Source organism: Passer montanus, unplaced genomic scaffold, assembly GCF_014805655.1.
Source record: "Passer montanus isolate IOZ18808 unplaced genomic scaffold, ASM1480565v1 scaffold133, whole genome shotgun sequence".
Taxonomy (NCBI): Eukaryota; Metazoa; Chordata; class Aves; order Passeriformes; family Passeridae; genus Passer; species Passer montanus.
Window position 1 is genome coordinate 738,794 of NW_024360166.1, and position 27,913 is coordinate 766,706.

The window sequence follows — 27,913 nt, forward strand, 5'->3', positions numbered from 1 at the left end:
CGTCAGGAACCAGCCAAGCTCCAAGAGCAGCTTCCAAGCACGGCTGTGACAGCGCAGGAGAGCTCTGGGCATCCCTCCACAGCAGCCAGGCCTCGCTGCTCCTGCTTCCTCTTGGATTGCACAGCTGGAAAGCAGAAACCAGGCTTGGTGCTGCCAGTAAAGGGTCAACTGAGAAATATTTGGGATTTTATTAAGCAATACATGCACGTGCCTGGCTGCACCAAGTGGGGAGACTGCAGGAGCAGTTCTCTGCAGGCAGCAGCTTCCCCTGACTGCACCAACTGAAGGGATTATTTTTATATTTTTAATTTAGTGCTGAGCTCAGCTTGATGCCTTTACCTGCACCAAGAGCTGAACAGTATCACTTTTATGTACCTGGCTCACACACAGCATGAGATTTGTGCATCATTTTTGTGTCTGCTTCCACAGAAACCTCCTGTGTCCAAAATTTGGGAATCCAGAGAATGGAGAACAAGCCAGGCTGTTCCACCTGGCACAGCTGTGGATCAGAGACTGTGTGAGGCAGAGCACAAGCCTGGAAGCCCCAGCCCCCAGGAATAACTCTGCACAAGCCCAAGTGTGACAGCAACCGGCCAAGAGCCTCACACCCAAATCCTGCTGCTCCCATGGAAGGTGCATGCTCAGACTCGGCCAGAGAATCTCAGCTAAGCAACTGCCAAGAGGGGATTCCAAGCATCCTTTAAAAGCCTTGATACTAATCATGTCCCTCACAAATTTCCTGCCCAGCTGTGGGAGGAGGCAGGTGCTCCCTGGTCAGCCAGGGACACACGTGGGTTGGCCACAGGAGAAGCCAGAGAGGTCAGGGCAGGCCCAGGGAGCCAGGACCCTTCCGTCGGGGTTGGCCCAAGAGGCAGAGTAGAAAAGGCTTTGTAAAAAAACACCCAATGGGATGTTAAGGGCAGGGTGCTGCTGCTGTAGGCTGTCCTTCCTCTGCCTCAGGTGTTCAGAGCACCCCAGGTAAAACTCAGCCCACCTGCCTTCGGACTCTTTCTTGGATTTTTCTCCCTCCTTCTGAAGTCACAGTTTTAAGCACCAGCTTCAAAGAACAACTGAGTGTGCTGGAGAAACAGAGAACCACGGAATCACTGAAATCCCTCCCGGCCCATCGAGTCCAAGCATGTTGGTCTTTGTCCAACATGTTCCTTGTCCCCAGCCCAGAGCACTCAGTGCCACCTCCAGCCCTTCCTGGGACACCTCCAGGGATGGGCACTCCAAACCCCCCTGGGCAGCTCCTCCCAATCCCTGAGCACCCTTTCCATGGGGAAATTCCTGCTGATGTCCACCCTGAGCCTGCCCTGGCCCAGCCTGAGGCCGTTCCCTCTCCTCCTGTCCCTGTTCCTGGAGCACAGCCCAACCCCCCCGGCTGTCCCCTCCTGGCAGGAGCTGTGCAGAGCCACAAGGTCCCCCCTGAGCCTCCTTTTCTCCAGGCTGAGCCCCTTCCCAGCTCCCTCAGCCTCTCCTGGGGCTCCAGCCCCTTCCCAGCTCTGTTCCCTGCCCTGGACACTCTCCAGTCCCTCAGTGTCCTTGCTGCAGTGAGGGGCCAGAACTGGACACAGCCCCCAGGGGCCTCAGCAGGGCCAGCACAGGGAGAAACACCCAGAAACACAAACTGAGCTGTGAAAAAGCTGCCTCCAACCTCCAGCCCTGAAGCTGGCACAGAGCTGAAAGCAAAAAGCAGGAGTTTCCTGGACTAGAGAAAACAAACCAGGAGTCTGTACTATATTCTTAAATATGGTTTAATACTCTTCTCCATTTCTGTACATCACAACACCAAGATATCACTGCTTGGGATCTCTCTGCAGAGGCTATATAGTATGCAAAGGCTAGGATCTCCCACCCCCACTGAGTGTGTTTGCATGTGTAAGTGTAATACATATCAGTATATATTGATATACACATCAATATATAATGCAATATATATCACTGAAGAGAACACATTGATTAAAGAAATACAAAAATTTGGCATCATTTCCAAACTTAAATAGTAAAAATAAAAACTACAAAAAGGAGCTGCATACCCTAATGTATCATGTGAAACAACAAGCAGTATATTCAAAAATGTAAATTTACAACCAATTTTTGTGGTCTTGTCATGTCACATTAGACCCATTTACAATGGCAAAATCCAGAACATACTGCTGTGAGGGCCAGGGCTGTGCTCAGCCCTGAGCAGACCCAGCCCCATCTCCTGGGAGAGATTCCAGCTTGGATGTGAGGACGACAGCGAAGCCGCTGGCCAGGGTAGGGACCAGGGGACAAATGGTATTGCTCACAAGGACAGGAATTTTGGACCTCAAACAACAGTGTGGCAGAAATTTGAAGAGAAGCTCCCTCTGTTCAAGTGAACCAGGACAAGAGGCAAAGGTTTGCAGCTGGAACAGGAGCTGCTCCTGAGGGAAGCACCGGGAGCAACGCTGGGAGAGCCCCCAGGGAGGGAGGGAGCAGGACCTGAGCTCTGCTGTGCCACTGCTCCCTGGGACAGGACCTGAGCTCTGCTGGGCCACTGCTCCCTGGGACAGGACCTGAGCTCTGCTGGGCCACTGCTCCCTGGGACAGGACCTGAGCTCTGCTGGGCCACTGCTCCCTGGGACAGGACCTGAGCTCTGCTGGGCCACTGCTCCCTGGGACAGGACCTGCCCTTGAGCCACTGCTCCCCGGGACAGTACCTGAGCTCTGCTGTGCCACTGCTCCCTGGGACAGGACCTGAGCTCTGCTGGGCCACTGCTCCCTGGGACAGGACCTGAGCTCTGCTGTGCCACTGCTCCCTGGGACAGGACCTGAGCTCTGCTGGGCCACTGCTCCCTGGGACAGGACCTGAGCTCTGCTGGGCCACTGCTCCCTGGGACAGGACCTGAGCTCTGCTGTGCCACTGCTCCCTGGAACAGGACCTGCCCTTGAGCCACTGCTCCCCTGGCCTGCACGGCCCCTGACCCCCAGAGTGTCACCAGCAGGCTGGACACACCCCAAGCATGAGCTCCCTGATCTATGGATGCTCCGTGGAACAGGCAGGACACAAAGCCTGGGACCATCCAGAGGTGATCCTTTACCTCCTGAAGGGCACATCCCACTGCTGGGAGCTGGGTGTTCCCAGGGCTATGCCAGTGCTCCACGGATCAGAATCAAATATTCCACACTCCCAGCACTAATTCAGCCTTCGCTCCACTGACTCAGTATTCCTGTCAAACACCCACTTCCATTTAAGACCTGTGGGCTCAAATTCACATAATCAAGGAAACCTTACGCAGTCCTAAAGCAGAAAGAAAAACTTACTGAGGAACAAAAAGCCAAGTGTACCTTACTTCACTGAAATCTCATGTTTATTTTTGTCAAAACTGAAAAAAAAAATTCCTGAAGGCTGCACTGCTCAAATCCAAATTAAGCCCCAAGACTCCAGCAGCATTTTCATTGCAATCCATGAAGTGCATTTCCTAGTTTGTAAGAGCAGTGTTTCTGCAAATAGATTAAAGCACGTTTGGCTGGTGAGCCTCCCCAAACCATCAGAATTTGCAAGCCACATGTAATGAACCAGCACTCAGGTCAGCGCCTCCTCAAGCTTTTGAAGAGAATTATGGCTCCAACCTCGTTCCATTTCTTCTGCAGGCTAAGCTGAGAATGCCATGTAAATGGGTCACGGCGCTGCCAAATGCAGCAATTGATTTCTCCAATCAAAGTATAAAGAAACAAACCAGTAGGATCTTATTCTATTAATTTTGGAAGGAAGAGGTTTACAGCAGTTAATGTATCATGAAGGTTAAAAAAATCATTTCCATAAAATACAAGAGCAACCAATTTCACCATTGAGTAAAAGTAAAAACTGGGATTCTTTTTAAATTAGTCCAAAGTGGCATATAGGAACTTAGTAGTTTGCTGCTGTACTGACACTATGACAAATCAAAGTGTAGGGTTTTGCTTTCTTAAATCCAAATGCTCGTGGATCAAGTTCTGGAAATGTTCCAATTCTAAGGCAGGGATCAGTTGTGTTTTCCACCATGAGTTTGCTCCTTGGGTTGGATGCTGGAGGGGCGAGGCACGTGTTGCCGGACCCAGCTCGACTACCTAGTAGTCATCAAGGTCAAAAAATTCATCGTCTCCTCCTTGGTATTCCATGCCCTGGAAGTCCACCCGGTACCGCAAGATACCTGCCAAAGAAACAGCCTTTAGCTTCCCCAGCATTCCCACAGACACAGCTTCCCCAGCCTGCTCCCAGAGCTTCCCAGTCATGTCCACCCGAGGCCTGGCAGCAGACAGGCAGCTCACTGAGAAATGCCACGGGGAATTCAGTGCCCAAAGGAAGCTGCCCAGCCTGGCCAGCTTCCTCCTGGAAAAGCTGAGCCTGTTCCAGAGCTGCATCTCCACAAAACACCGGTGGCACATCACTGCTCCCAGTGTCACTGCTCCCATCCAGGCCTGGCAGTAAAATCCAGAAGGCAGCTGGCACTGCAGCTATTTTGCTATTAAAGGTGTAAAACTTATTATTCAGTATAAACAGAACACGATGATTGGGAATAAAAGCATCATATAGTCATATTTACATTAGTAAAAGCAGGATTTTGTGTCTGTTTTCCTCTTCCCACCCCAAACACCAACACACAGGGTTTTGGAAATCCTGTATCCCTGGCATCATTTACTGAGGTGAAGGAGATTTTCAAGGACATTTCCTTTCCAGCCTACAGGGCATGGGAGCAAAGACAATGCCACTATGCAAAGAGGCTGGATCTGGCAGGAAATGAGACTCCTGGAATCACAAACCCTGAAAACTTAGAAACCTTGCTCCTTACAGAGCCAAACAATCCAAGGTTCCTTCCTCTCGACTGGTGTTCTCTGGGCCCCAGAAATTCCCTTTTACAACGCACTTCTCCCTGGTTCACATCTACCAAAGCTGAGCACAGCCAGTGGCACAGCTTTGTCCTGGAACCCCTGCCCAGGCAGGACATGGAGCATGACACTGGTGTGACTCCACCTGCCCAGGACTTGTCAGACTGGCACAGGAACCACCACCTGCACCTCTGCCAGTGTGGCTGATGCTCAGTGAGCTCCAGAGCAGGACGGGCTTTCAGAGGCCCCACTGCTCCAGAGGATGGACTAAAAATACTTCTCTTTTGAAAAGAAGCAGAAATCAGGGAGCAAAGTACAGGGAGGCTCTGAGACATGAGCAACAACTCCAAGTGCTTCAGGAACAGGGCTGGGGGTTCTCAGAGCCCCCAGGGCAGGGCAGGGGCTGCCACCAAACCCTGGTGCAGACAGAGCCAGGCAGCTGGGGGCCCTCCTGAGCTCCAGCAGCTGCACAGGGGGACAGCCCATCCCTGAGCCTAGCACAGGACACAGGCATTGAGGAACACAGCTGGACAGTGACGGGGCCCAACATGGACCACCATCCTGCTAGACAGGGTGAACACCTGGTGAACACAACTGTTTCTCAAACTGGTTTCATGACTGACAGGAATAAGATTAATCCCACTCGTGCTGGCACCAGATTATCAAACCAACCACTAAACAAGACAAACACATTTTCCTCTTGCAGTTTACCTCCAATTCCTCCAAATCCTTTCACAAATTGGGATCCTTCTTGTGATTTGTCTGTAACAATTTCCAATGTTGCTCCAAATTTCTTGTAGTTGTTTGCAAACCACTCCAGGAGGGGCATACTTTCTATGAGTTCATGTTCCTGCCCAGTCTGTGGAGACATTGAGGGGAAAAATAAATAATAAAACCCTGTTACAGTCATTGTGTGTTCAGTACACAAATCCCCATCAAAGTTGGCTCCATGGCTTTGTAGCAGGGACAGCAGCCCTCATGCTCCACAGGGACATTCCTGGGGGAAGGCATTCCTAGCACAACAGCACCAGGCAAAGACAGGCACAACCACCAGCTCCTGGTGCTACAAAATTAATCACTGACAGTGTTCTGGCCCTCTAATATGACATTTAGTGCAGAAGCAGGAGAAAATCATCCTTGATTCTTCTGCTCCAGTGTTACTCCATGCTACATTTCAGCTTCACTGCTCATTCAGACTTGCTCTCCCCCTGCACAGATTGCAGCCCCCCTCATCCAGCAGGCCCTGCTCCCAGGCAGGAACACTGATCCATGCAAGCACAGAGGCAAAGGCACCACTTTGCAGTGATTATTGTGAAACAGAAACATCTCGCTGCAGGTAACACTGCAAACCCTCCATGCACAGCAGGGATTGGCAGTCCTCCCTCCAGAAGAGAAAACAGCTGAAATGGCTCCCAAGCACAACCCAGGTGGGACAGATCCCCACCCTGCAGCAAGGGACGTTTTTTTCCCAGTTTATTCAGCAAAGTAACACAGACCCCTGGTCCACAAGGGCTGTTTGACCTGCACAGGCAGGAAACTCAGGCAGTTCCACGTGTCAAATGCATCCCAAAGCAGACACTCCCTTGGCACCTGATCCAGGCCACCATTCCTGATCTCACAGTGGTTCTGCACAACCAAACCAGTGCCTCATAAGCAGACATCAATGGTTCTGGGGCCTTGCCTGCATGGTGGCTACCAAACCCTTTTAGGGGACGGTTTGGTGGTGGTCAAAGATCCCACACTGCCCATTTACACAACCTTGGCATTGGCAGCAGGGAAGACTGGAGAAAAGCAGGTGTAGGATCCAAGGGGTTACACAGGAAGAGCCACAGCTTCCTGCCCTGAGGTGTCACGAGTGCCAGAAGGTCACTGTGCTCAGGTGCTTGGGACAAACAGCCCAGATGTCCAGAGCTCTGCATCAACACACTGAGAACAAACCCAGAAACCCCAAAGCTGAAATACCTCCTTGTCTGTGAAGTGGGATTTATCCTTCTCTTGCTCTGGTGTCAAATACAGGATCTTCTCCTCTGAGAAGGGAGGAAAAAATGATAATATTAGTTTGGGTAAGGCTACAGGATGCAGTTTAAAGACAGCAGGAGACTGAGCACAGCCAGCAACCTCAACACAGAGGGCCTGGGGGCACCACCACTGCCTGCCTTCCTCTCCAAAGCTCTGTCAGCAACCCCACAGGGCACAGCAGCACAGAGCAGCTGCAGAGCCAACACAGAGGGGGACAGGTCCTGCTGCAGGCCCAGGAATTGTGTTTCTGGACACAAGGTCACCTCAGTTTCCCCTCTGGTATCACACTCACAAAGCTGGAAGGAGGTTCCAGGCTGGCCCTGAGACCAAGTGCCCCCCTCTGTGCAATGGAACCCTGCTTGTTCCAGCTTTTCCCCTAGAGGCTGGGAAACCTGCAAAGTAGCACAGACCTACACAACATCCCTGTGTTCAAACATCCTCAGGGAGCTCCTCCAGCAAACCCATCCCAGTGAGGCACCTCAGGTGTCAAACCCTGAGAGCTTCCAGTGTCCCAGAGCACCACGTACCCTCCGTGCCTTGGCAGTGCAGGACGTATCTCATGATGTCCAGGTTTTCATAGACTATCAGGATCTCTACTGCTCCCATTTCCAAAGCTTTTAGTGTATCTTCCACACCAAAGCAGTACTTCCCCGTGTCCTGGCTGATCTCATCGAAGTATCGTCCTGCAGGGCACACAGAGCCTGCCATGAGCACTGAGCACAGCACACACACTTCAAACAAGCTTCATCTGAATGCAAGAAACTGTGAGAAGCAGCTGCCACCAGAAGGCCTGGAACTAAGGGGATCTCTCATGGAAGGACAGAGAAGGTCCAAGGAGTCTGGTGTGGAAAAAGAAACCAACCAACCCCCCACCCCACCATACCAGCACCTGAGGTGTCCAGCTAGCAAAAAGAACCACTGCAAGTCCCACAGCACAGCAAGCCTGGGGCAGCACAAGGGCACTGCCAGGAGGGTGAGAGCAAGAGCAGCACCTCTACCACACACCTGGCTCAGCAGGAGGCTGCAGTGCATCACGTACCTATTAGCTTTTTCTCTTGGATGAATTTCACATTGGAGAGGACCTCAGTTGACAACTCAATTGCTTGATTGAAGCCATTTTCTCCTCCATATGAAATATCAACTAGTTTGAGCACTTTGGATTGCAACCGCTGAACAAGAGAAGGAGGAGACAGGAAATCATAAATCCACCCCAGAGCAAGGCTGTCAGACTCCTCACCCTGCCATGGGAGTCACTGCTCTCATTACTGCACTTCACCTGAGGCAGAGGCACCTCTGAATGCACAGTACTGAACCACAGTTTTCAGGCTATAGGGACCAGCCATTAGGTTTACTGGAGTTCAATTCCAATAAAGCTTCTGCTTTAGATTTGGGAACACAAAGAATGTGAATGCCAGTTCCAAACCAGAGAGGACAGCTCTTACTAGCCCTGTTTCAAGAACAGGAGCTCTCAGCTCCTTGCAGGAGGTATTAGGAATGAGAGACTTCTTTGGATACATCACATGTTTAGCTTTATCCAATCTCTTCAGATGCCAGTTACATTCCTCTGGAGCAGCATCTTGTACCAGAGCTACTGCTGCCACCACCCCGTCCCCACGGACACTCGAACACGGGGCTTTGCTCAGAACAGGCACCCACCTGATCAAACATGTCAGATTGACTCAGCTCGGTTTTGAAGTCGGCTGAGCCAGCGAGGACGAGCCCGGCCACGTTGACCTTGTCCCCGGAGATGAAGAGCTGCACGGCCGTCTCGGCCACCTTGCGCACGTAGTTGTGCCTCTTCTCCATGCGCAGGCGGGCGAAGCGCAGGGCAGACTGACCTCCTCTGCCTGCAGGGAAGGAAGGGCAGCCATGGGGGACCACTGCATGCCAGCAGCATCCTCAGGAAGCAGCTGGCTGGGAATAACCACAGCCAAGGGCAGCTGCAGCCTCCTGAATTCAGTTTGCCACGAGCCAAGGCAAGGGCTGCCATGGAACACTCAGAGAATAGAGGGGGCTCATTCCCACCAGGAGATTTTTCTCCACACAGGAGAATGTTTCTTTTCTTTCTATAAAGACTCACAACTCTGTAGAAATGGAACATCTGAGCATATTCTCTCTCCCTGTGCCTTCAAGAGAAGCCATCTCCTCTGTACGCTGCCTTAAACCTGCTGATGCAGCAACAGCCCACAGTCTCTGCACAGCCTCACTGGGGGCAGAGTTTTTGTTTCATTTTGTCCCATCCCACTCTACAAAGGACAGTAGGCCAAGAGTAACCAGCAGACAACTTGCTGAACTCATCAGTGGCTGGCTACAACACAGCAGAACAGAGTGGAACTTGAATTTTCCTTGCTTCATGAGGCCCCATGCTTCCTGCAGAGCAGCTTGCTGCTTGCTGTGGGGCACACACAGCACCAGCACATCAAACCTTAACAACTCCACTGAGTGGGATTTCTGCTTGTGCTACTAATACTTAGTTACAGCTGTCCCAAAACCAAGGAAAGAGTCAAATGCAGCAAGAAATAAAAAGTGCCGCTTCTGAGATCAACTGCATATTACTGTGATTCATTAATTCTGACAGAAGGCTCAGACTGGAGGCTTTGCTGTCAGATTCCAAGGGAGCACAGACTTGAGCAGAGCTAAACCCCCACAGGCCAAGTTCCCCACTTGCACCCTCCCACGCCAGCCCAGGACAGGCTGCTGCCCTCAGCAGAGACAGGCGAGTGTGTTACCGTGCTTCTTTGGAAGATCCACAGTGAATTTGTGCAGCACTTCCCGCGTGTTTCCTTGGAGAGTTCCGAAGAGTGCCCCGCTCCCATCTATTACAATAAAGCCAAACTTGCTGTCATCAGAGAGCAGCGCCGTGAGGGCCTGGAACAAACAGAGGACATGAGGGCCAGGGACAGCACAGCCCCACAGTCTCAGCTCACAGCTGCTCAAGGCTATATTTTCAGTCATGAAGTGGAGGAAAACCAGCACATTCGGGAGCTGTAACTATTCCAGATCACTACAGAATCCCAGGAACGTATGGGTTGGAAAAGACCTTAAGGACCTTCCCCTGCCATGGGCAGGGACACTTTCCACTGTGCCAGGCTGCTCTGAGCCCTGTCCAACCTGGCCTTGGGCACTGCCAGGGATCCAGGGCAGCCACAGCTGCTCCAGGCACCCAGTGCCAGGGCCTGCCCACCTTCACAGGGAGGAATTCCTTCCATACATAATCCTATCCCATACAACACTGTCAAGAGCACAGAGGAAACTCAAGTTTAATTCTGATCACAATTTCCCAGCTCTGCCAGTTCCCCACCTGAGGTCACGGGCAGGTGTGACAGCAAAACCCTGGAGATGGGCCCTGGAGGGTGTCAAGTGAAAATGGATCCCACCTCTCTGAGGCTGCCTCACCTCTCTGGCTGGCACAACTGGAGCAGTAATTCTCCTGGCATTCCAGCCAGGAAAGCAGAACTTGCCCAGTTCATTGTCAGTTCAATTTTTTAGTCCAAAGCACTGACACAGCCTCCCTACCACCACTACTGGTCTGCTGGCACCTGCTGACTTCAAGTCCCACAGGCAGAATGATGAAATAAATCTACAGTGGCTGTGGCAAATTCAGCCTTACAGAGCACAAGGAACAGCAGCAATAATAGTCCTGTGCATAACTGGCTGTGGAGAAGACAGCCAGAACATTTGCTGCAAAACGAAGTTATCCTTCAATTTTCCTTCCTTTAAAGAAAGCAGCTGAATATTTCCCATAAGGTCATTTAAGTTGCCCAACCAAAGCATAGAGCAGTATCAAGGTTTTTGAGCTCATTTTGCCCAAGCACCCAAACTCTGCACTCCTTTCTCAAGGCAGTCTCTCAGCTGCTGTTCCCTCAGGGGCTGTCTGAGTGGGCAGAAACATCCAGCACACACACAACACACACACACACACTCTCCTGCTCACTTAGACATGCCCAAAAAAGCATTAGCCAGAATCCTCTTTCTGGCTGGCAAAACCACATCAGTAGGATGGGGAACTTGTCAAAACTCCAGATTGCTTCAAGTCAGCAGTTTAACACTGGAAGTGATGGTGCTGGGTTACTGCACAGGACCTCGAGCTGCCTGCAGGGCTGTCAGCCTGATTGTGGGGCTGAACGGAAAGGATAAAACCCATCAGTCATCCTCTTCCAAAGTCCACACAACCCAGGATGCAGCTCTCAAGCTTAGAAGAAACGGAGGCTAAGATTTAATGGAATCTCCTGGCCAAGGTAAATATTCTGTATTAATTCCTCAGCAATGGGATGAATGAGAGGAGGAAGTGGCATATTACACTGCAATCTATTTAGCTGGGACCGAGCCAAGCAAAATGTGTGACTGGAATGAATGCTCCAGCCAAGGTATCAAAGTAAGTCACTGTAAATCCTACCCCTCAGACACACATCAGGGCTCACAGACCCCTGGGGGAGTTATTTCAGTTTCACACAGGCAATAAAATATCTAGAAGAAATCTTATCAGATGCTCTTGCCAGGCAGTACATGACTACAGCTCTGATTTCCTGATTTCCTCTTATTTTCATACAGTACCAATGATCAGCGATTCCCTGATCAGCTCTGGCAGCAATTGCACTGTTTGACCTGTCAACACCAAGGGACCATTGACTTTGTTCTGCTCCTTCAGCCTGGACTGAGCTTCGTCTCTGCAGCTGTAGCCCAAAGGTGAAGAGCAGCCCTTCCTCCTACTCCTTCCCACCCCGACTTTCCAGGAAAGCTGTGGGTGCCCGAGCAGCTGCCCTGGCTGCCAGCTCAGCTGGGGGAACCACGGGCTTCAAGGCTCTAGAGCCAGAGAAGGGGGCAAAGGCAAAGCTCAGAGCTCACAGCCCCAGCAGGCTGCTCCAGCCCCAGCTGACTCTGCAGTGCAGGCAATCCCCAGGGAAATAACCCCACACCCAGAGCCAGGGGAGAGCACAGAGCCCGTGGAGGAAGGGGCTGGCAGGGATCCCATCATCAGGAGCAGCAATTCCCACAAATTCCCCTCAGGTCACTGCCACCTGTGGTGAGCAGCACCACACACATGCACCAGTGGATTTGCAGCTGCTGCTGGGAACAGCCTGCTGGGCACTTCTATATTGAATCAGTGCCCTGAGGCAGCAGCTGCAGAAGAGACCAAATGAATCCATCTCCTGACAGGGCAGGAGGAAACCCAGCACCCTCCCACTGCCCACAGCAGCAGGACAAACAGCTCCCGGGGCCTGGCATCCTGGCTCTCTACTGAATTCTCTTATTTGCCTCTTGCTTTCACTCATCTATGGACACAAGGACCCAGCAGAACTCCAGACCTGTGCCTGTGCACAGGTTTTTATTCCTGGGAGGTCAAAGGCATGTTGGGATTTCATCTTTTATGGGGAGACAGAATAGTAGGGATGGACCTCATCTGTGCAAGAAGCACATCTTTCCCTGCTGTACTCCTGCCCTCTGGAAGCCACTTATGGATCACATCTCCACAGACCCAAACAGCCAAGCAGAACTACATCACTGGAGGGCCTGCCAAGCCCATGTCAGATGGGTCTGACAACAGGCAATTAAGTCTCAGGCCACACAGTTATCATGGGAAACATTAAGGATGTGAAGGGCACTGCAAACATTGAGACCTCTGCACCTGTCAGAGCCAAAACAGCCTCAGAGGCAATACACTGACTGCTGTAATCCACATTTCTTTCAATATGCCTCAAACCATTCATTTAACTTAATTAGATGTTGGATAAAAATAATCCCACTTCCCCCCAGACAGATGAGGCACATGCCAGTTCTCCATCAAGGCTCTCAGTTAACACATCTGATAGCAAGACTGGCAACACTGATATTATCTTGGAAGTATTTTAAAGCCTGACTTGGAATAGTATCTATGGGCCTCTGTGGTTAAGAAAAAAAACCACCCTTCTTCCAGTTACAGAGAGGAGCTCCTGTCTGTGGGTTACACAAACTCAGGGTTGGGAGGAGCTGGGCAGTCCCTCAGCTCCTTCCAGCAGGCATTCCCCATCTCTAGCAGTCCCAAGCCATCCAGTGGCCTCCACAGGGCATGTTCCTGCTGCTCTCCTGGCTCAAGCACAGTGGGGCTGTGCCCAGACCTTGGCTCCTGCAATGGGGGAATCCTTACCTCCGTGTGGAATTTGTTGTCACACAAATACAACGATGTATTGATTGGTTTGAAAGGTTCAAAGTCAATGTTGACTTTCTTCTCTTTTCCTTCTTCTGTCACAATTGTTCCACAGTAAACAACCAGACCATTTGGAGGTACTACAAACAACACAATGCAGGTTTAGATCACCAAGGAATGTGGCAAGCTGTAACCATCAAAAACTGACTGCCAGCCCTTGAGACTCATAGCAGAGTTGAAATTCAAGATCCCAAACTTTTCATTTTCCCTTTTCCCCACCTCATTCCCTCCCAGGTCTCTACAATGGTACACAAAAAACTTATTTAGTGTGCCTGTTACACCCATGAGTTTGCAAGCTCACATTACCCAGAGAAAGGCTGAGCAGCCCCTGAAGCCGTGCTGGTCCCCACACAGGGATTTGCAGAGTAGCCATCCCCGGGAAGGCCACAGGCCAGTGCAAAAGCAGTAACAATGAACTCTTCCAGGGCTCATCTGAGATGGCCTGGGTCTGTTTCCCTGAGAATGATGGCAGCTGCTCAATGCCATGCTTAAGGCACACAGAAGTTTCTGCTTGACAGAAAATTACTACTTTAACACAAATGAACTATTGTAGAATACCCAGCTCTTAAGCCTGGCCAAGTTTAGCAGAGTCAGCACTACAAACAGAATCACGACCCCACTCCTTAAAGACAAGGACCACCTTGCTATTCTAGTCCCAAAGTCCACCCCTGAAGTAGCCATCCAAGGGCAACATACCTGGAATATCAGTGCAAAACAGCAGCACAGGCCAACAGATTTGATTAGCAGAAAACTGCATAGTGCAGGAACTTAAGGCTGCTTCCAAGAAAGGAAAGTGTGCCAGCATCCATACAAGCTAGAAGTTACCTTTATTATAGAGTTTCAGTCTTTGCTGTACAGATGTAATGGCTCCCAGTACTGAAAGGCGATTCACTCTGGACTTTATGTTGGAGGCAGTGCCAAACTCGTCCGCTAACATTTTTGCCACTCGTGAGATCTGGTCTTTGGGAGGAATGATCAACGAGATCATGCTGGTACCATTGCTGGGGAGGGAAAAAAGGGATGTGAGCAGGCAGCGAAGCAACAAGCACCCTCACACCATATCACACAGCTCTCTCCTCCCCACCACAAGGACACTTCTTCACTGTCACTGGTGTAATTCCCCTCCTGCTGGACAACAATGGGAGAGGAAAGAAAACAAAACCAAAACAGGCTCTTTCTTCTTCAGTGCTCAGCTTCTACCAAGCAAGTCCTCCAAAAGCTGCTTGCTTACTCTGGGGTGCTACATGAGAAGAAAGAACACATGTACAGACCAAGGGCTGTGAGCAGAAGGAATGGAAGCAGCTCCCAGCACAGATTATTTAAAACAATGCAGCCACATACTTCAAGGACATCTTAGAGCCCATTTAATTTGTTCTCAGACAGCTGGAGCACTAAGCAGCCCAAGTGTTGTCTTTACATGTTCTTTTCCTCAGATTAATACAGAAAACTGAACTGGAAGGATTCCTTTGTCACAGTGAGTCTTTTCTGCTTTCCCTCTATCACTTTTCTCCCCAGAGCAGCTCATCAGCTCTGGCAGCTGCTTTAACTGAACTCTGCTAAGCACACTCTGCTGCTTCACCAGCACCAACCCCAGGCACAGTCAGGAGATAAGACCCCATAAATCATGGAACATGCTTAAATTGAAGGAAAATAAGTTTGATATTAGTTTTTTCTAGGGCTTTGGGGTGGGTTCTGCAGAAATCTTAATCCCCAAAGCTGCCTTGTGGTTCAAATCCACCCAAAGCCAAAAGGAAAACTGGGAATTTCCCATCTGCCTTCCAGCAGGTACCTCCCATTTGCCATTGAAGTTTCCCAGACGTCTGAAGTGCTGCCTCTGCATTGTCTCAGATTTAACCCAGACCTCAAACTTCCCATTAGAGTAATGGCATAAAAATCCAATCTCTCATGGTAGCCTCCAGCTCTCTCAAGGGCAAACCAGCTAAGCTCTGTGAAAAAGCCTCTTCTCAGGATTCTGAGTCAGAGTGCCAACAAAGTGCTTTTCAGACATCAAACCCCAGGGTTTTGCTCTTTTACATTTCTTATGGAAGCAGCCTACCCCAGCTCCTGCTAGCTGCTGTTTCAGGCTGTCACATACCAGTGTCCTGCTGAAGTGTTTGGGCTACAGAGGCAGCAGGGAAGTGCTTTAAAAAGCATCTCTTCATTAGCTTCTTTACACAAGTTGTACAGCCCTCTCCCAAAGATCCTCAATCTAGGCCAAGTTGAAATGAAAGCTGGTAGGTCAAATAAGTCCTTGACCTTAAAGACAACTAATTGGTTTTAATATCTGAGCTCCCATACACACCAGTCAAAGTCACAAAGCCACACTGGCCCACGTTATTCCCAAGAGGAGCTCTGGGCCATGCTGGTGGCTCTCAGGCTTCCAGGTCACCCCAGCCAAGGATACTCCACAGCCCACTCAATTAAAGCAGTTACCCATCCCAGTGAATGGCACCAGCCTTAGGGGACAGACAATGGCTATCATCCCCAGCAAGAGGCTGACCAGAATGAAAGCAACTCTCCCACTTTTGTGGAAGTAGCACTCCTGAGTTATCGTCTCCTCTCAAAGAAGAAAGTATTTCAACTTCCCAGAGATAAGACAGCTCTGCCCATCACACCTAACTTCCTGCATCCCCTAAGGCCATCCCAGTGTGGCAGGTGGGAGTGGGACTCTTACACTCCTTGGGCACTCCATGGCTCTCCTGCTAGGAAGAGATTGCATACAATTTTTCCTGAATTGAGGACAGAGGGGAAAGAGCAGGGAGTGAGTCCTGTCACAAGCTGTCTGGAAGAAGAGCCCAATCCCCGCCACTGCTAAAAACTCCTTACAGGAATTTGCAGAGAGCAAGAAGGCCCCCCAAGCCTCCTTTTCTCCAAGATGAGCCTCCCCAGATCCCTCAGCCGCTCCTCACAGGACTGACTTTCCAGATCCTTCCCTGGCTTTGTGCACAGCAAAGAGAAAGGCTGGGTGTGCACTCCCAAGAGCAATTCCTCAATAAAATGTCATTTGAAAAGCTCCCTTCAGTTTTCAAATGCAAGTCACCCCCTCAGATGCCAGCCCCTGGCCTTGTGCTGTGTTCCACTGCCCCAGAAACACTGGTGCCAGCACAGAGCACCCACTGGATCTGCTGGGGCTTACTGATCCTACACACAGCACCTCATCCATCAGGCAGGGTCACAGCACTGCTCCTTAGGAACACCCCACCTGAGGTAACACAGCAGCCTTCACAAGGCTTGGTGATTTATTACTGCAAACAAACAAATTAAAAGGGTCTCACAGGATGCACTCCCCCTCATTTAAATCTCCAACTAGTTCAACACAGCACAGTATTGTGCCTGGGCCAATCCTTCAGCAAATTCCAGTCTGGATTTGTATCCAAAAAACACCTTCCACTACCAACATCAAGTGCACTTCTCAGGTTTGGCATGCTTCACCTCTATTTACACAGTCAGAGCTATTTCAGGCTCTAACCAATTCCTGCAGAATCCAGCAAAACAGCTGGCATGCAGCTTGCCACAGGAGCAACATTCCAGGCTGCTGGAAGCCTAGAGCAGGAACCAGCCAGCTGGTCACCATGTCCCCAAGCACCCAGCATTCTAAGGGATCACTAAACAAGCAAACAACCAAAGACTGAGACCAGCAAGACACCAGCTGAAGCAGATGGGCACCAGCACTCAGGGTGGCTGCAGAACTCCCTCACATGCTGCCAACACCTTGTTATCTGACCATGCAAGAACAGCTTTCCTCTCTCAAAGCAAGCTTGTACCTGTCTGTGACCCTAATACTGTATGGCAGGGTCTAAAAAACCCTGTGGTGCATCTGCTAAACTCACCCCAAGGAGACAAAATGCAGCAAAGAGTTTCTAAGAAAGCTGCTGTTCAAAAACACTCAGGAAAAAAATAGGTTATTCTGCAGAGTAAGGCAATTTCAAAGTCTCCTCTGGGTCTTTGCAGCCTCAACAAGATAAAAGGTATTTCTGCAAATCCCACCCTGTCCCCTCCGGAGCTGAGGGCTGCAGAGTACACTTACCTGGGAATGAGGTAAGGAATTTCCCCATAACCACCCTAAGGCCTCCCAAAAGAGGGCACAGCTGCACCACACACCTGCTATGGGGCACAGCCAAGTGATCTAGTGAGACGTGGGCACTGCTTACACTGGCAGCTCGGGGTCAAATGTGCCAGGAGCTGTGTCTGCCCTGCATCACCCACAGCACTCCTGCAGGAAGCGTGGACCCCATCCCAGGCTAGATCCTGATTTCACAGCACTGCTGATGTTTCCCCCTGGTTCAGGACATCCAAGTTCCACCAGAGCAGCTGGGAGCTGATGCTTTTGAACCAAGCTGAGCCAGGGGCTTGCAGAGCTCCAGCCAGTTGCTGTCCCTGTTCTGGCCAAGGAACTGCCAGTGCTATTCCAGGGCAGGATGCTCGAGATGTTTGGGATGAGGGGAACAGCATCCCAGCACACAGGCCAGCACCACAAGTGTCACTGCTCAGGGGACGAGGGCAGAGGAAACAATCAGGAGCATAAGGGGCACCCACCCACACACCACAAAGAACCAAGGGGGCAGTTCAGTGCCAGCTGTGGAGAGGCAGAAGGCCTGCACTGTGAGTACTGCTCACAGTGCCAGCCTTGCCAGGAATGGGCAATTAGCTCAGATTTATCATCACCTGCCATGAGCAGCATTAGGTATCTCTAGGAGAGAGGATGAGGATCAAAGCTCCAACTTTCCCACACCACAGCAGTGAGCTCAAGCTTTCTCCCACAGGTTGCTGGAGGGCTTGTTGTTTGAGGAAGCAGGGAAGCAAAAATAAGCACATTTTGCTCTTTGGAGACAGCAAGTTCCTCAGAAAATCAAGGCTTGTGGATAGGACAGCCTTTCTATTACTAAAACTCCAGTGTTACTACAGTTGGAATTTCAGACAAGTGTGCCACCAAACAGCTTTCCCAGACACAGAGACCTCAGAGCAACTGCTGACAAGTGATCACAGCAAGTGGCAGTGTGGGCAGCGCTGAATCACCACTAACCCAGTCCTCAGAAACTGCAGGGGAGCCGTGCCACTCCTGCAAGCAGCTGCTGTGGCACCTGAGCACTCCTTTCCCTGCCAGGAGAGGAGAGATCACCCAGGAGCCCTCCCTGTGCTGTGTGTGCAAGCCAGGAGAACGGCTGGGTCCCTTCCAGGAGCAGGAATGGCCCAGAGGACACTGGCACCAGCTGGGTCCTTGTTCCCAGCCCACGCTTGGTACCAGGAGCGGGGCCCTCTGTGGACGTGCTCTGTGCAGGAGAGGGAGGCACCAGAGCAGGAGCCAAGAGCACAAAGCAGGCACTGCACCCATCTGGGATAGGCTGCCACATGCACCCCGTGGCTGCTTTCCATGACAGCTGCCAGAGGAGCCTCCTGCTCTGGGTGGCCATCTCCAACTTAAGGGCTTTGTCACCACATTCCTACCATCCTGCCATCAGAAGGAACAGCTGAGCAGATACTTAGACCTTCAGCTTTCAGCTGGTACTAAACAGTAATGTAGTGGTTTTCTAAAAGGCTCCTAGCACCTTACACAGCGCTGTGCCACTGAAATGGGTCCTGCACTGCCACTCCCCAAAGCAGCAGCACCCACCACAGCTCCCCTCCACCAGGCAGACAATCATCAGCACTCTGAGGAGGAGCAGTCAGTCAACCTGTCTCCTGCAATTTGGGCTGTGAGCTGGCACGGGAGAGCATTAATTTCACAGCCTGCTATATAAATAGCAGTGACTGGCCTGCCCTGTGCTATCAGAGAAGACCTGACAAACAGCAGCTGAGCTGTAGCTGTTCCACAGTGAAACATTTCACACTAACAGCACACTGTGGAATGTGGGATACAGAGGCAAGGAAGGGCAGTCATTCCCTAGGACTCAAAGTGGGCTTATTTTTACAGGGCACGGCTTCAGGAGCATCCTGCTCTCCCCAGGAACCACAGGTAGCATCAGGCCTGTGTGTGACTGCCAGAGACTGGCAGGAGCACAGAGCCAAGAGCTCCCAGATAATCTGATCCCAGCCACATTCCACAGCCAGGAAGCTTTCTATGAAACTCTTGTCACACACTGCTCCAAGCCATGGTATCTTCCCCAGGTAACCTCTGCTGCTCTCCATCCAGGACTGTGCATTACTGGGCAGGCACAACATATCCCAAGGAGCCCAAGATGCCTGGACAGCCAAGGCTACCCAAGTTATGTGATGGCTAAAGCAGTTCCATGTGCAGCCAGCTGCAAGGCAGATGCCAGAAGTATCACTGCAATTCAAGGCACAACTCCATCAGGCACCTCCCAGAGGTGCCAAAGAGCTGCTTCTGAACCAACACCCACTGCTGCAGGCACATGGCACTTCACAGGGCACACAAAATCAGTGATGTGAGGAAAGAATATTTGAGGGTTTTTCATGCTGTACCTGAGAAGTGTCCTTTGGTACAAGCAAGTACAAAATTGCCAGTTTGAGTTCCCTTACAACCCCCAGGCCATCAGACACTCCCCATTCATCCTGCCCTGTGTGCAAGAGCACTGACCTTGCCAGAGGGAAGTTCTACACACAGTCTTGCAACTTATGAATTATGGCTGTGAAACAAACAGGTCGCAGCTGCGCCCATTAAAGACTTAATGTCTTTTAATAAAACAAAGCCTTCCTCAAACACAAAGTGGCTCAAGTCCACTTGAGATGCCAAATCTGAGCTGCACAACTTTTCCTGGAAAACCTGCTAGAAAAGAGCAGGGAATCTCAAGAGTCCAGGATCCCTCAGAGGCCACGTCACCTGGAAGGCAAAGACTGCACAGCCTGTAAGAATATCAGCTGAATGCTCTGCAATAAACCCAGCAAACACATCTCAGCCTAACTGCTGCTTGGAGGCACCAGGGCTTTGTGATGCCTTCACCAGAAGCAGATGAACTCCCCCTCCCTGCTCACCTTTGAGCACAGCTGGAGCAGCACACAAGCACTGCAGACACCCAGCCAGAGCACACAGCACTGGGAGCTGAGTGGGACCCACCACAGCTCCTCTGAGGTTTAATGTGGAGCTGACCAGAAGCCAAGCAGAACTTTATAGAACACAATTTCAGCAGGAACCTCACAATCCCCCCCAGAGGCATCCTGCATTTCACCCCGGCATGCTGCAGAGCTCTGGATCATCTCCTAAAAGGTGACATGAATACAAGTCATTCCTCAAAGGCTTCCATGTCATCCAAAGAAGGGTTTGAAGGTATGGAAGGGACCAGTTCCTGTGCAAAAGGCAGACTTCCCCTCTCTGGGTCCACTGACACCTCAGAAGCAGAAAAAAAGGACAAGATGGGGGCAGGGTGGGTATGAAGAGAAGATTTGCAGAGTCAGGAGACCAAGTAATTAATTCTTCAGGAATCCTTTTCAGTATAAGCATTTGGAGAAATTGAGGCGCTCCCCCCCACCACTGAATTGAAGAAACACCCCAGACACTGAATTCCTCCATCAGCCTCTGAATGCCACCTCTTCCCTGGACAAAGGAAAACCACTTAACTGCACAGCTTGAGACCGAGCAGCTATTCCACCATGGCTCACACAATGCCAGGCTCTCCTGCTGCAGTCCTGCTCCAAAGCTCACGACAGGAATCTTGTACATCATTCTCCTCTAATACTGGCAGACTGGATAGAAAAAGCACTTCATGTAACCAGAACCAGCTTGAAGCAGACACTCAGACTGTCCTGGAAAGGTATCCTGCCCTCCTAGCCTCACCCACCAACCTTCTCAGAGAGGAAAGGCCTCTTTCACACACCAACCAAGCTCTGAGTGCCAGCCAGTGAGAGAAGCACCCAGCCAGACCCACCCTGGAAAATACAAGTGAGTTTCATTTCCTCAGCGCACCCCTGGCTCCAGCAGCCAAGGAAAGCTTCCCACAGGGAGGCAGCAAATGGCTGCTCAGCAAAGGAGCAGAGGCAAGGCTGGCCAGAGCCTGAGCAAGGGTCAGGTGAGGCAGTGCTTCCCCCTGAGCAGCCACCGGCCGCCTGCCAGGAGCTCAGCCTCCCTCACTCCCAGGACACAAAGGAGGTGAGACAAGAATCAGGTCACAGACTTCTACTCCTCCACACAGCACAGTGTGGCAGCTCTCTGTGTCTGGGACCTGCAGAGGTAGCAGGTGAGTGAGCCCTTGGCCCCTGGGCCACCACCTGCCCAGAGGGACATGTCAGCAGCTCCGTCCCCAAACTGGGGCTGGTTCTGATACTGCTGCTCAGGCCACCAGCAGCACCCCCATCCCACATCAGACGTGCAGCTCCAGGAGCAGATCCCAATTTCATCCCAAGCACTGAATCAGCACAAGTGCATCCTGCACACCCCTCAGAGAAGGTGAATCAATGCCTCTCCAAAATCCTTGGATCAAAGGCAACACACCACAAAACATAATTGCATAGGCATGTTTTGAATAGGCCTTACCAGCCGCATCTGACCTCATGCAGAAAGCCCGGATGCCCAATTACTGGGAAGTGGAACAGACATTTCTGCACTTCAGATATTTGTGACTCACTGGGAGGCTCAGTTTTGCCACAGCTCCCCTGCTCTCCCTCCTCGTTCTCCAATTATTAATGCTCCAAGTTTAAAAAGACTTGTTGCATTATGCTAATGGGCCATTTGGGTACAAGATGTACACTGAGGGACTGAAACAAATCCAGATTTGCTTATTAAGATGCTAATGCCCCAGAGCTACATGGGAATAGGTGGCTAACAGGAACGAAAAGAAATCCAGTTGCCACAAAACCAAAAAAGTCTGTCCTCTTTTGAGGTGCTTGTTCCCATCTCCTACCACGTCATTCCTCAGGGGCTCATTCATTAGCTCGATGTGAATGATGATCTGTGCATGAATCACACTGCTCACTAATGATTCACACAGTTGTAAAAGAGGTACCAGGCTGCTGAACAGCCACGGGCTGTCAGACACTCGCTGCAGTTCTGATCCGGAGCCACTTTTCCAGCTCAGGTCCTCCTCAGCCACTTGCTAGTGAGCTCTCTCCAAACAGCACTTCCTAATTGTCACTGCAATTCAAAAGGAACAGGTACAGCAGGCAGGTGAGAGCCCAGGAAACATTTTACAACCATTAATCTGAGGCAACCAGTAGGATGTCAACAACCCTTTGGACATTGTCCCTGGCTTCAGCTTCCCTGGCTCCTCTTCCCACCTGGCACAGCTTTCTCAGACCTCCCACTCTGAGCACCACTGAAACACGAGACACACTGCTTAGCCCTGAGAGATCAGCCCTTCCTACATGAAATCCACATTCAGCTACTACCCCAGCACTGTGGACACTGGCAGCCTGAAGAGGTTCAACAGAGCAGGGAAATGGTGTGGAAGCAGCTGCTGTTCATCCCACGTGGTTTCCTGCCACAGTGCTCTCAGCTCTCCCTTCTGTCCTGGACTGTTTCTATTCCAGCCTCTCTGCAAACACCTCCTCCCTCTCCTCACACCACGAGAAGCAAAAGGCAGTATTAGCATTATAGCCTCTGCTTCTCACAGAAACATGACCTCCTTTAGGAACTCCCTCTGCCACAGGCAGGATGAGAAGCAGAGCCTGGAGGAAGCAATCTGCCTTGGGTAAGAACTTAAACCACAACCTCTTCCCTAAACACTCCACACTAAGGTCAGATCACCAAGTCAAAGCAGAAAACTCACTGTCAGGAAAGCTCGATTCCTGCAGACCCACCTGCAGCCCTTGTCCCACCCATGCCTCACACTTCCCAGAGTGTGACAGCCCAGCTCAATTCCAGCTGGAGCAGGACATTTCTACAAGAGAGGGCCACTGGAGACACCAGCTCACAGGAGACATCCTCAAGCCTACCCATGACTGGCACTAGCACAACATAACAGCACTGCAACCTAAGTACCACAGCACGAGTTGGAAAGCCAAGGACCACCTTGGCATGGCTCTGCCCTTCCCAGATGCACCAGCTCACCCAGGCCTGGGGCAAGGCCTCCATCATACACATCCTAAGGTGAAAGCTGCAGAAACAGCTCCTTTATCAGCAGTTAAACTGACCCAGAGCTCAGGGCTGAGGCACAGCCACAAAGAAAAACAGATCCTGATAAAGAAAGCAGGGAAAGAGATCTGCTGCCAGGCTGGGAGCAGGGGAGGGAGCTTCTGGACTGACACATCTCTGGCAGTGCGGGCAGATACCAGTCAGTGCTGACAGATCCCACCAAATGCTGCTCCTGGTGTGTGACACCCCCTTGAGTAGAGAGAGCTGCTCTGGTACCTGCCTGGGCATGGTGGTGGTGTCACACTAAGCAAGAGCACACCCTAAATCTGCTGTGCTGTGTCTGGTATGGAGCAGGAGACTCCATGCTGGAGTTAACTCAGCTATGATACTGTCCCAGTTATCCCAGCACAATTCCAGCTCCACCACCACCAGCAGAACAATCCACTCACAGCAGAGTGCTGCAGGAGCTCTGCATAAGTCAGGAGGGAAATACAGCTCACTCAGGCAGCATGAGAATGCCAGCAGCATGATTTCCCAGGACTTTGTTCAAAAGAAACTGGGAACGGGGCAAAGGTGTACAGGACACAGCTGCCACTGACCCCAGTCATCCCCTGACTGCCCCCAGCAGCAGAGCTGCAGCTCTGCCCACAGTGGTGCCAATTCACAGCCAGGTGGGCTCTCAGGCCACTTCTGGAAATGCCCACCATCCTCACAGTGGAACAGGTTAAGACTACCTTATTCCCCAGAAGCATCAGGTTGTCCAAGCACATCTCAGCCCTGCCAAGCTGCCCAGTCCCAGAGCAGCACCATCCCAGCACAAGGTGTTGAGCAGTGCAGCCTCCTGCTCCTGTTCCACAAGACTGGGAAACAGCAGCACTTGAGCCTAATTCCAAGGCTGGGCTTTTCCACTAGGAACAGCAAGACTCCAGACAGACTGCAAGAGAGCCCATCTGCAAATGATGCTGGGCAAATCTTTTCTATCTAAGCAACAGGTGAGCTTGCTCACCTATGTTCCATTTTCCAGGAACTCAAGCAGAACCATGTCCCTCTTTGCAGGAGACAGGCCTCTGTCCTTCATGGTGACTTTACTTCTCTCACTTTCTGCTTCATCCATATGATGCTTCATCCATAGCAGATGGAAGCCTCAACATGGCAGAATCCAAAACCAGGCAGGAACTGCAACACTTTGCTTTCCTCCCAAGGCTCTGGAGACACCAAGATGTCTCATTCTCTTCCCATTTCTCCCTCCTCCAGCTTTGAAACATTTCTTCCAGTTACAACCAGAATAAGTTACTTGTTCAGACTTCGTTTCTGCATTTGCCCTATTTGACCCACCTTCCAGAGCACATAATTTGGAAAAATGTTCTTCTCCACACCAGCCTCAGTTGTGTTTGCAATCGGTGCCTTCAGTGACACCTCAATCTTCATCTCCTCTTTTCCTGTTTCAGTAAAATAACCAACAAGAGCTGCTGGTCCCAACAGAGCAAGCTCAGGACAGGGGAGATGTCTCCAAAGAGCACATTCCTGTAAGTTTTCCCATTGTAAGGGAGCTCCACACCCTGGGGTCTGGAAGCCTATCTGCCATGGAGGTGTCAGTACCATTTGCAAGCAGACATGTCTGCAGAAGAAAACATTTCTAAGATATGGAGAAGTTTCCAAACATGATTCCAATGTAACATCTCAGGCCCTCTCCCAGCAAAGAGACTGCTTGTTTTGCTGATACTTGATTTTGCCAAGCGTTTACAGCTTAGATTAGCAGAAAACCCTGCCCATAGCCCAGCTAACTATTCAGAACTGCAGAGACCAAAGGAACAAAGAGGGATTGTCAGTTTAGCACTGACACTGAAAAACTGCATGAAGCAACAGCAGAAAAGCCCCAAGAGAGAGAGAGGAGAAAGGAAAACACAGTGGCTAATGCTGCTTCTACTAGGGCTGCTGCAGCTCCACAGAGAAACACACAGCTGCAGGTTCTGGGGGGCCCAGTGTTTCCCCAAATCTGTTCTACAAAACTGAACTGTGTACTGAAAGCAAAATGAATCCCTCCGTAGGTGAGAAGCAGAGATGTCCAATCAAAATCTGAGCACTCCAAGCTCTCAGAGATGCATGACAAAGTTAAACTTCTGACAGGGCTACAACTCGCCCATCAGGAGCCTTTTACTCCCATCCTCTTCTGGCCACAGAGGTTCATTGCCTGCAGTGCTGAACTGGCCCCTCTGCCCCTGGGCACACCCTGTGCAGAGCCCAGCGACCCCCTCCACCTCACCACACCAGAAACACCAACTCAGCCACTCTGTACAGGATCACACAGCTTGCAACTCGAATTTGGAGAGCTGGAAGGAGATAACTTCTGGTTTAGGAAACAAGACACAGATAACAGCTCCTTCTAGTCCCTGTCAGCAGAGTCAGGGCTTTGAGGTGGGGTCGGGGAGTTAATTTTTTTTTTTCATTGTTTTGAACTGACAGATTCTTTCCATAGAGATCAGTGAGAAAGCCAGATTTCCTTAGCAGGGCTGGGAAAATAACACAGGGCATTCCCACTACGATGTTACCCCCAAGTTTGAGAGGCAGACCTACCCCTGCTGGCCTCTAGCTGATCAGCTTCTGGGAAAGCTGAGGTTTTAATCTTTCCCCTGGGTGCTCTGACCAAGCACTGCCCCTTTCCTCATCAATCCCATAAAGGCACTTCCTCGCCCTCCTGCTCACTTGACTTTTGTTAACACCCTGCCGACTCCACTGAGACTTTACCACATGAGCTGGATCAGAGCAGAGGTGCCCCAACCACCACATGCCAAGGGAATGTCTAACTCCAGCTTCCTCCATTTCCCGTCCTTTGATCCCCTGCAGGAGCAGCCAGCACACGAAACTGGGACACTGCTGCTGGGTCACTAATGGAGCACATGAGTAAGGGAAGGTGGGGACGCCAGCAAGGCCCTGGCCTGCACATCACCCTGCTGAAGGCTTTGCCCCCTGACCCACCCCAGAACAGGTCTTCCTACTCCACAGGAAGGAAGTGACTCTTCCAAAGGCCGGAAAAGCCTGTTCCACTGCCTCACACCTCCTGTGCCGGGGAGCCTGAGCCTGCTGGGGGCTGAGGCTGAAGCACTTCTCCTCCTCACTGCACCCAAACCAGCATAATTTTGGCTAGGCCTCCCTGGAAGACACCAAACCAGCATCACCTTACTCAGAGAAGACTTGCTGGCACCAGCACTGCCTTCCCCAGGAGCTGGGTTAGCAGCTGGCACAGATTAAATTAAGGGACAGCAGCATCACCACATCCAGGAGACGTGCTGGATCCAGGGGGCAGAGCTAAACTCCCTACACGGCTCTGACTGTGCCTGTGGCACCTCTGCTGCACAGCAGAGCTGCTCCAGGGATCACTGGAAGAGAGAAGGCAGCGCAGACACCGGGGTTGTGGCCCCAGGAAGCTGATACCACAAGAGACACCTGCCCTTCAGCCTCCCAGGAGCTCTACAACAGCTACCAGGCCCTTCTCTGCAGCACTCATCTATCCCAAAGAACACGAGAGCTGACACTGAACTGGGCGTAGCTTGAACCAGGGAGAGACAAAACTCCAACTCTCCATGTCCAAAACCCACCCAGGCTCCCTAAGTGCTCTTGCACAAAGCTATGTCACAAACTCCAACAGATGCCTGGAGCTTCCCAAGCCCTTTCAGCTTCCTGGGACGTCTGTGAGCACAACCCGTGCTGCCCACGCCACGCACAGGCCCAGCCCAGCCATCAGCTGGGGCAGCCAAAGTCCACTGTGCCACAGGGAAGGGCAGCCAGGCTCCCTACTCCCTTCTCCCACCCACCACCCCTGCACCATGAATCAGACTAAAATATACTCAGGGAGACCTGTGACTCGGGAGGGGTCCCCTCCTGCCGGGGTTAGTTTTCAGCTGAACGACTCCCCGGGCTGCCTCCACACACAGAGCAAGCACCAGCACCAAGGACATGGCAAGACAGCAGCCCCGCCTCTGCCAGTGGCCCCAGAACGATGCCCGTGCTGCCCCAGCTACAGCAACACCTGCTCAGGTGAGCCTGTGGAACTGGAGCCACATGGGTGGCTAAGGAGTGACCCTTCATTTTTATTTCACCAGGCTGTCTGCCGAGACACACTTTCTTTGCTATTTTACAGCCTCAGAACCTTGAAGTCTTGTAATTCCTCAGGCCCAAGAGGGTTCCCAAACGATGGAACCAGCCACTGCCCAGCTGCCCTCTCAAACGGGCACCTCTGGCATGGGGCAGGCTGCAGGAACAGATATTCTGGGGGGGACAAAAAAATTAAAAGTGTAAGGATTAAAGAGGGATTAGAAACTTTAAATTTCCCACTGTCCAAACTTTGGAAGAGCTTACTTTCAGGGAAAGGAAACTGAGCACCTTCGCTGGGAGGGGAAGGGGTGAGAAAGATCAAACAACTGCCAGTAAGGAAAGCACTGAATAAGCGCTGCCTCAGCCCCTGCCTCCCTGCCCTCACCCCGCCGCCCTCCCGGCCCAGCCGGTCCCTCGGGAGCAGCCCAAGGCTGCACGGGCACAGAGGAGCGTCTCCTCCGGCTGGAATCCGCCTTCCGCGGGTGCCAGCTGGCACGGGCCGGCCGGGCGGGCCGGCAGCGGGGCGAGCACCGGGGACACGCACCCGTGCCACCCCCGCCGGGGCCGGGGGGAGCCGCCCCGCCCCCGGCGCTCTGGGGCGGCGGCCCCGCGGGCCCGGCGCTCACCCACGGGCCGCCTCCAGGCTCTTGATGAGCTTCTTGATCTTCCAGATCTCCACGTTGCGGTCGGCAGCGCTGGGATCGTCCGCCATCTTCTCCCTCCTGCTGCCGCGGGTGCCGCTGGAGCTGCCTGGGCGCGGGGCGGGCGCGGCGCGGGCGCGGGGCGCTGGGGCCGGCTGTGTGCCGGGCGCTNNNNGGGCC

The 27,913-nt window shown here is 51.7% G+C and overlaps 1 protein-coding gene across 1 annotated transcript; it reads right to left on the reverse strand.

Moving 5' to 3' along the window:
* Positions 1–1,739: 1,739 nt before the first annotated feature.
* ETF1 (eukaryotic translation termination factor 1) lies at positions 1,740–27,900 on the reverse strand. The gene is made up of 11 exons (XM_039699451.1): positions 27,719–27,900; positions 13,865–14,040; positions 12,980–13,119; positions 9,585–9,723; positions 8,512–8,702; positions 7,895–8,024; positions 7,383–7,538; positions 6,799–6,863; positions 5,548–5,695; positions 2,910–4,160; positions 1,740–2,654 (listed from the first exon to the last, which is right to left on the reverse strand). Exons 1-10 carry the CDS (start codon positions 27,802–27,804, stop codon positions 4,078–4,080), a joined length of 1,314 nt encoding a protein of 437 aa, XP_039555385.1. The 5' UTR covers positions 27,805–27,900; the 3' UTR covers positions 1,740–2,654; positions 2,910–4,077.
* Between the last annotated feature and the right edge of the window lie 13 nt (positions 27,901–27,913).

What these genes read in the sequence shown, in the direction of transcription:
- ETF1 (XM_039699451.1), bottom strand. Translation starts at nt 27,804, where the DNA reads ATGGCGGACGATCCCAGCGCTGCCGACCGCAACGTGGAGATCTGGAAG. An exon ending in AGCCTGGAGGCGGCCCGTGG is followed by an intron (nt 14,041 to 27,718) that starts GTGAGCGCCGGG and finishes TTCCCTCCCCAG; the next exon opens with CAATGGTACCAGCATGATCT. An exon ending in AGGATTTGGAGGAATTGGAG is followed by an intron (nt 4,161 to 5,547) that starts GTAAACTGCAAG and finishes TTTCTTTGGCAG; the next exon opens with GTATCTTGCGGTACCGGGTG.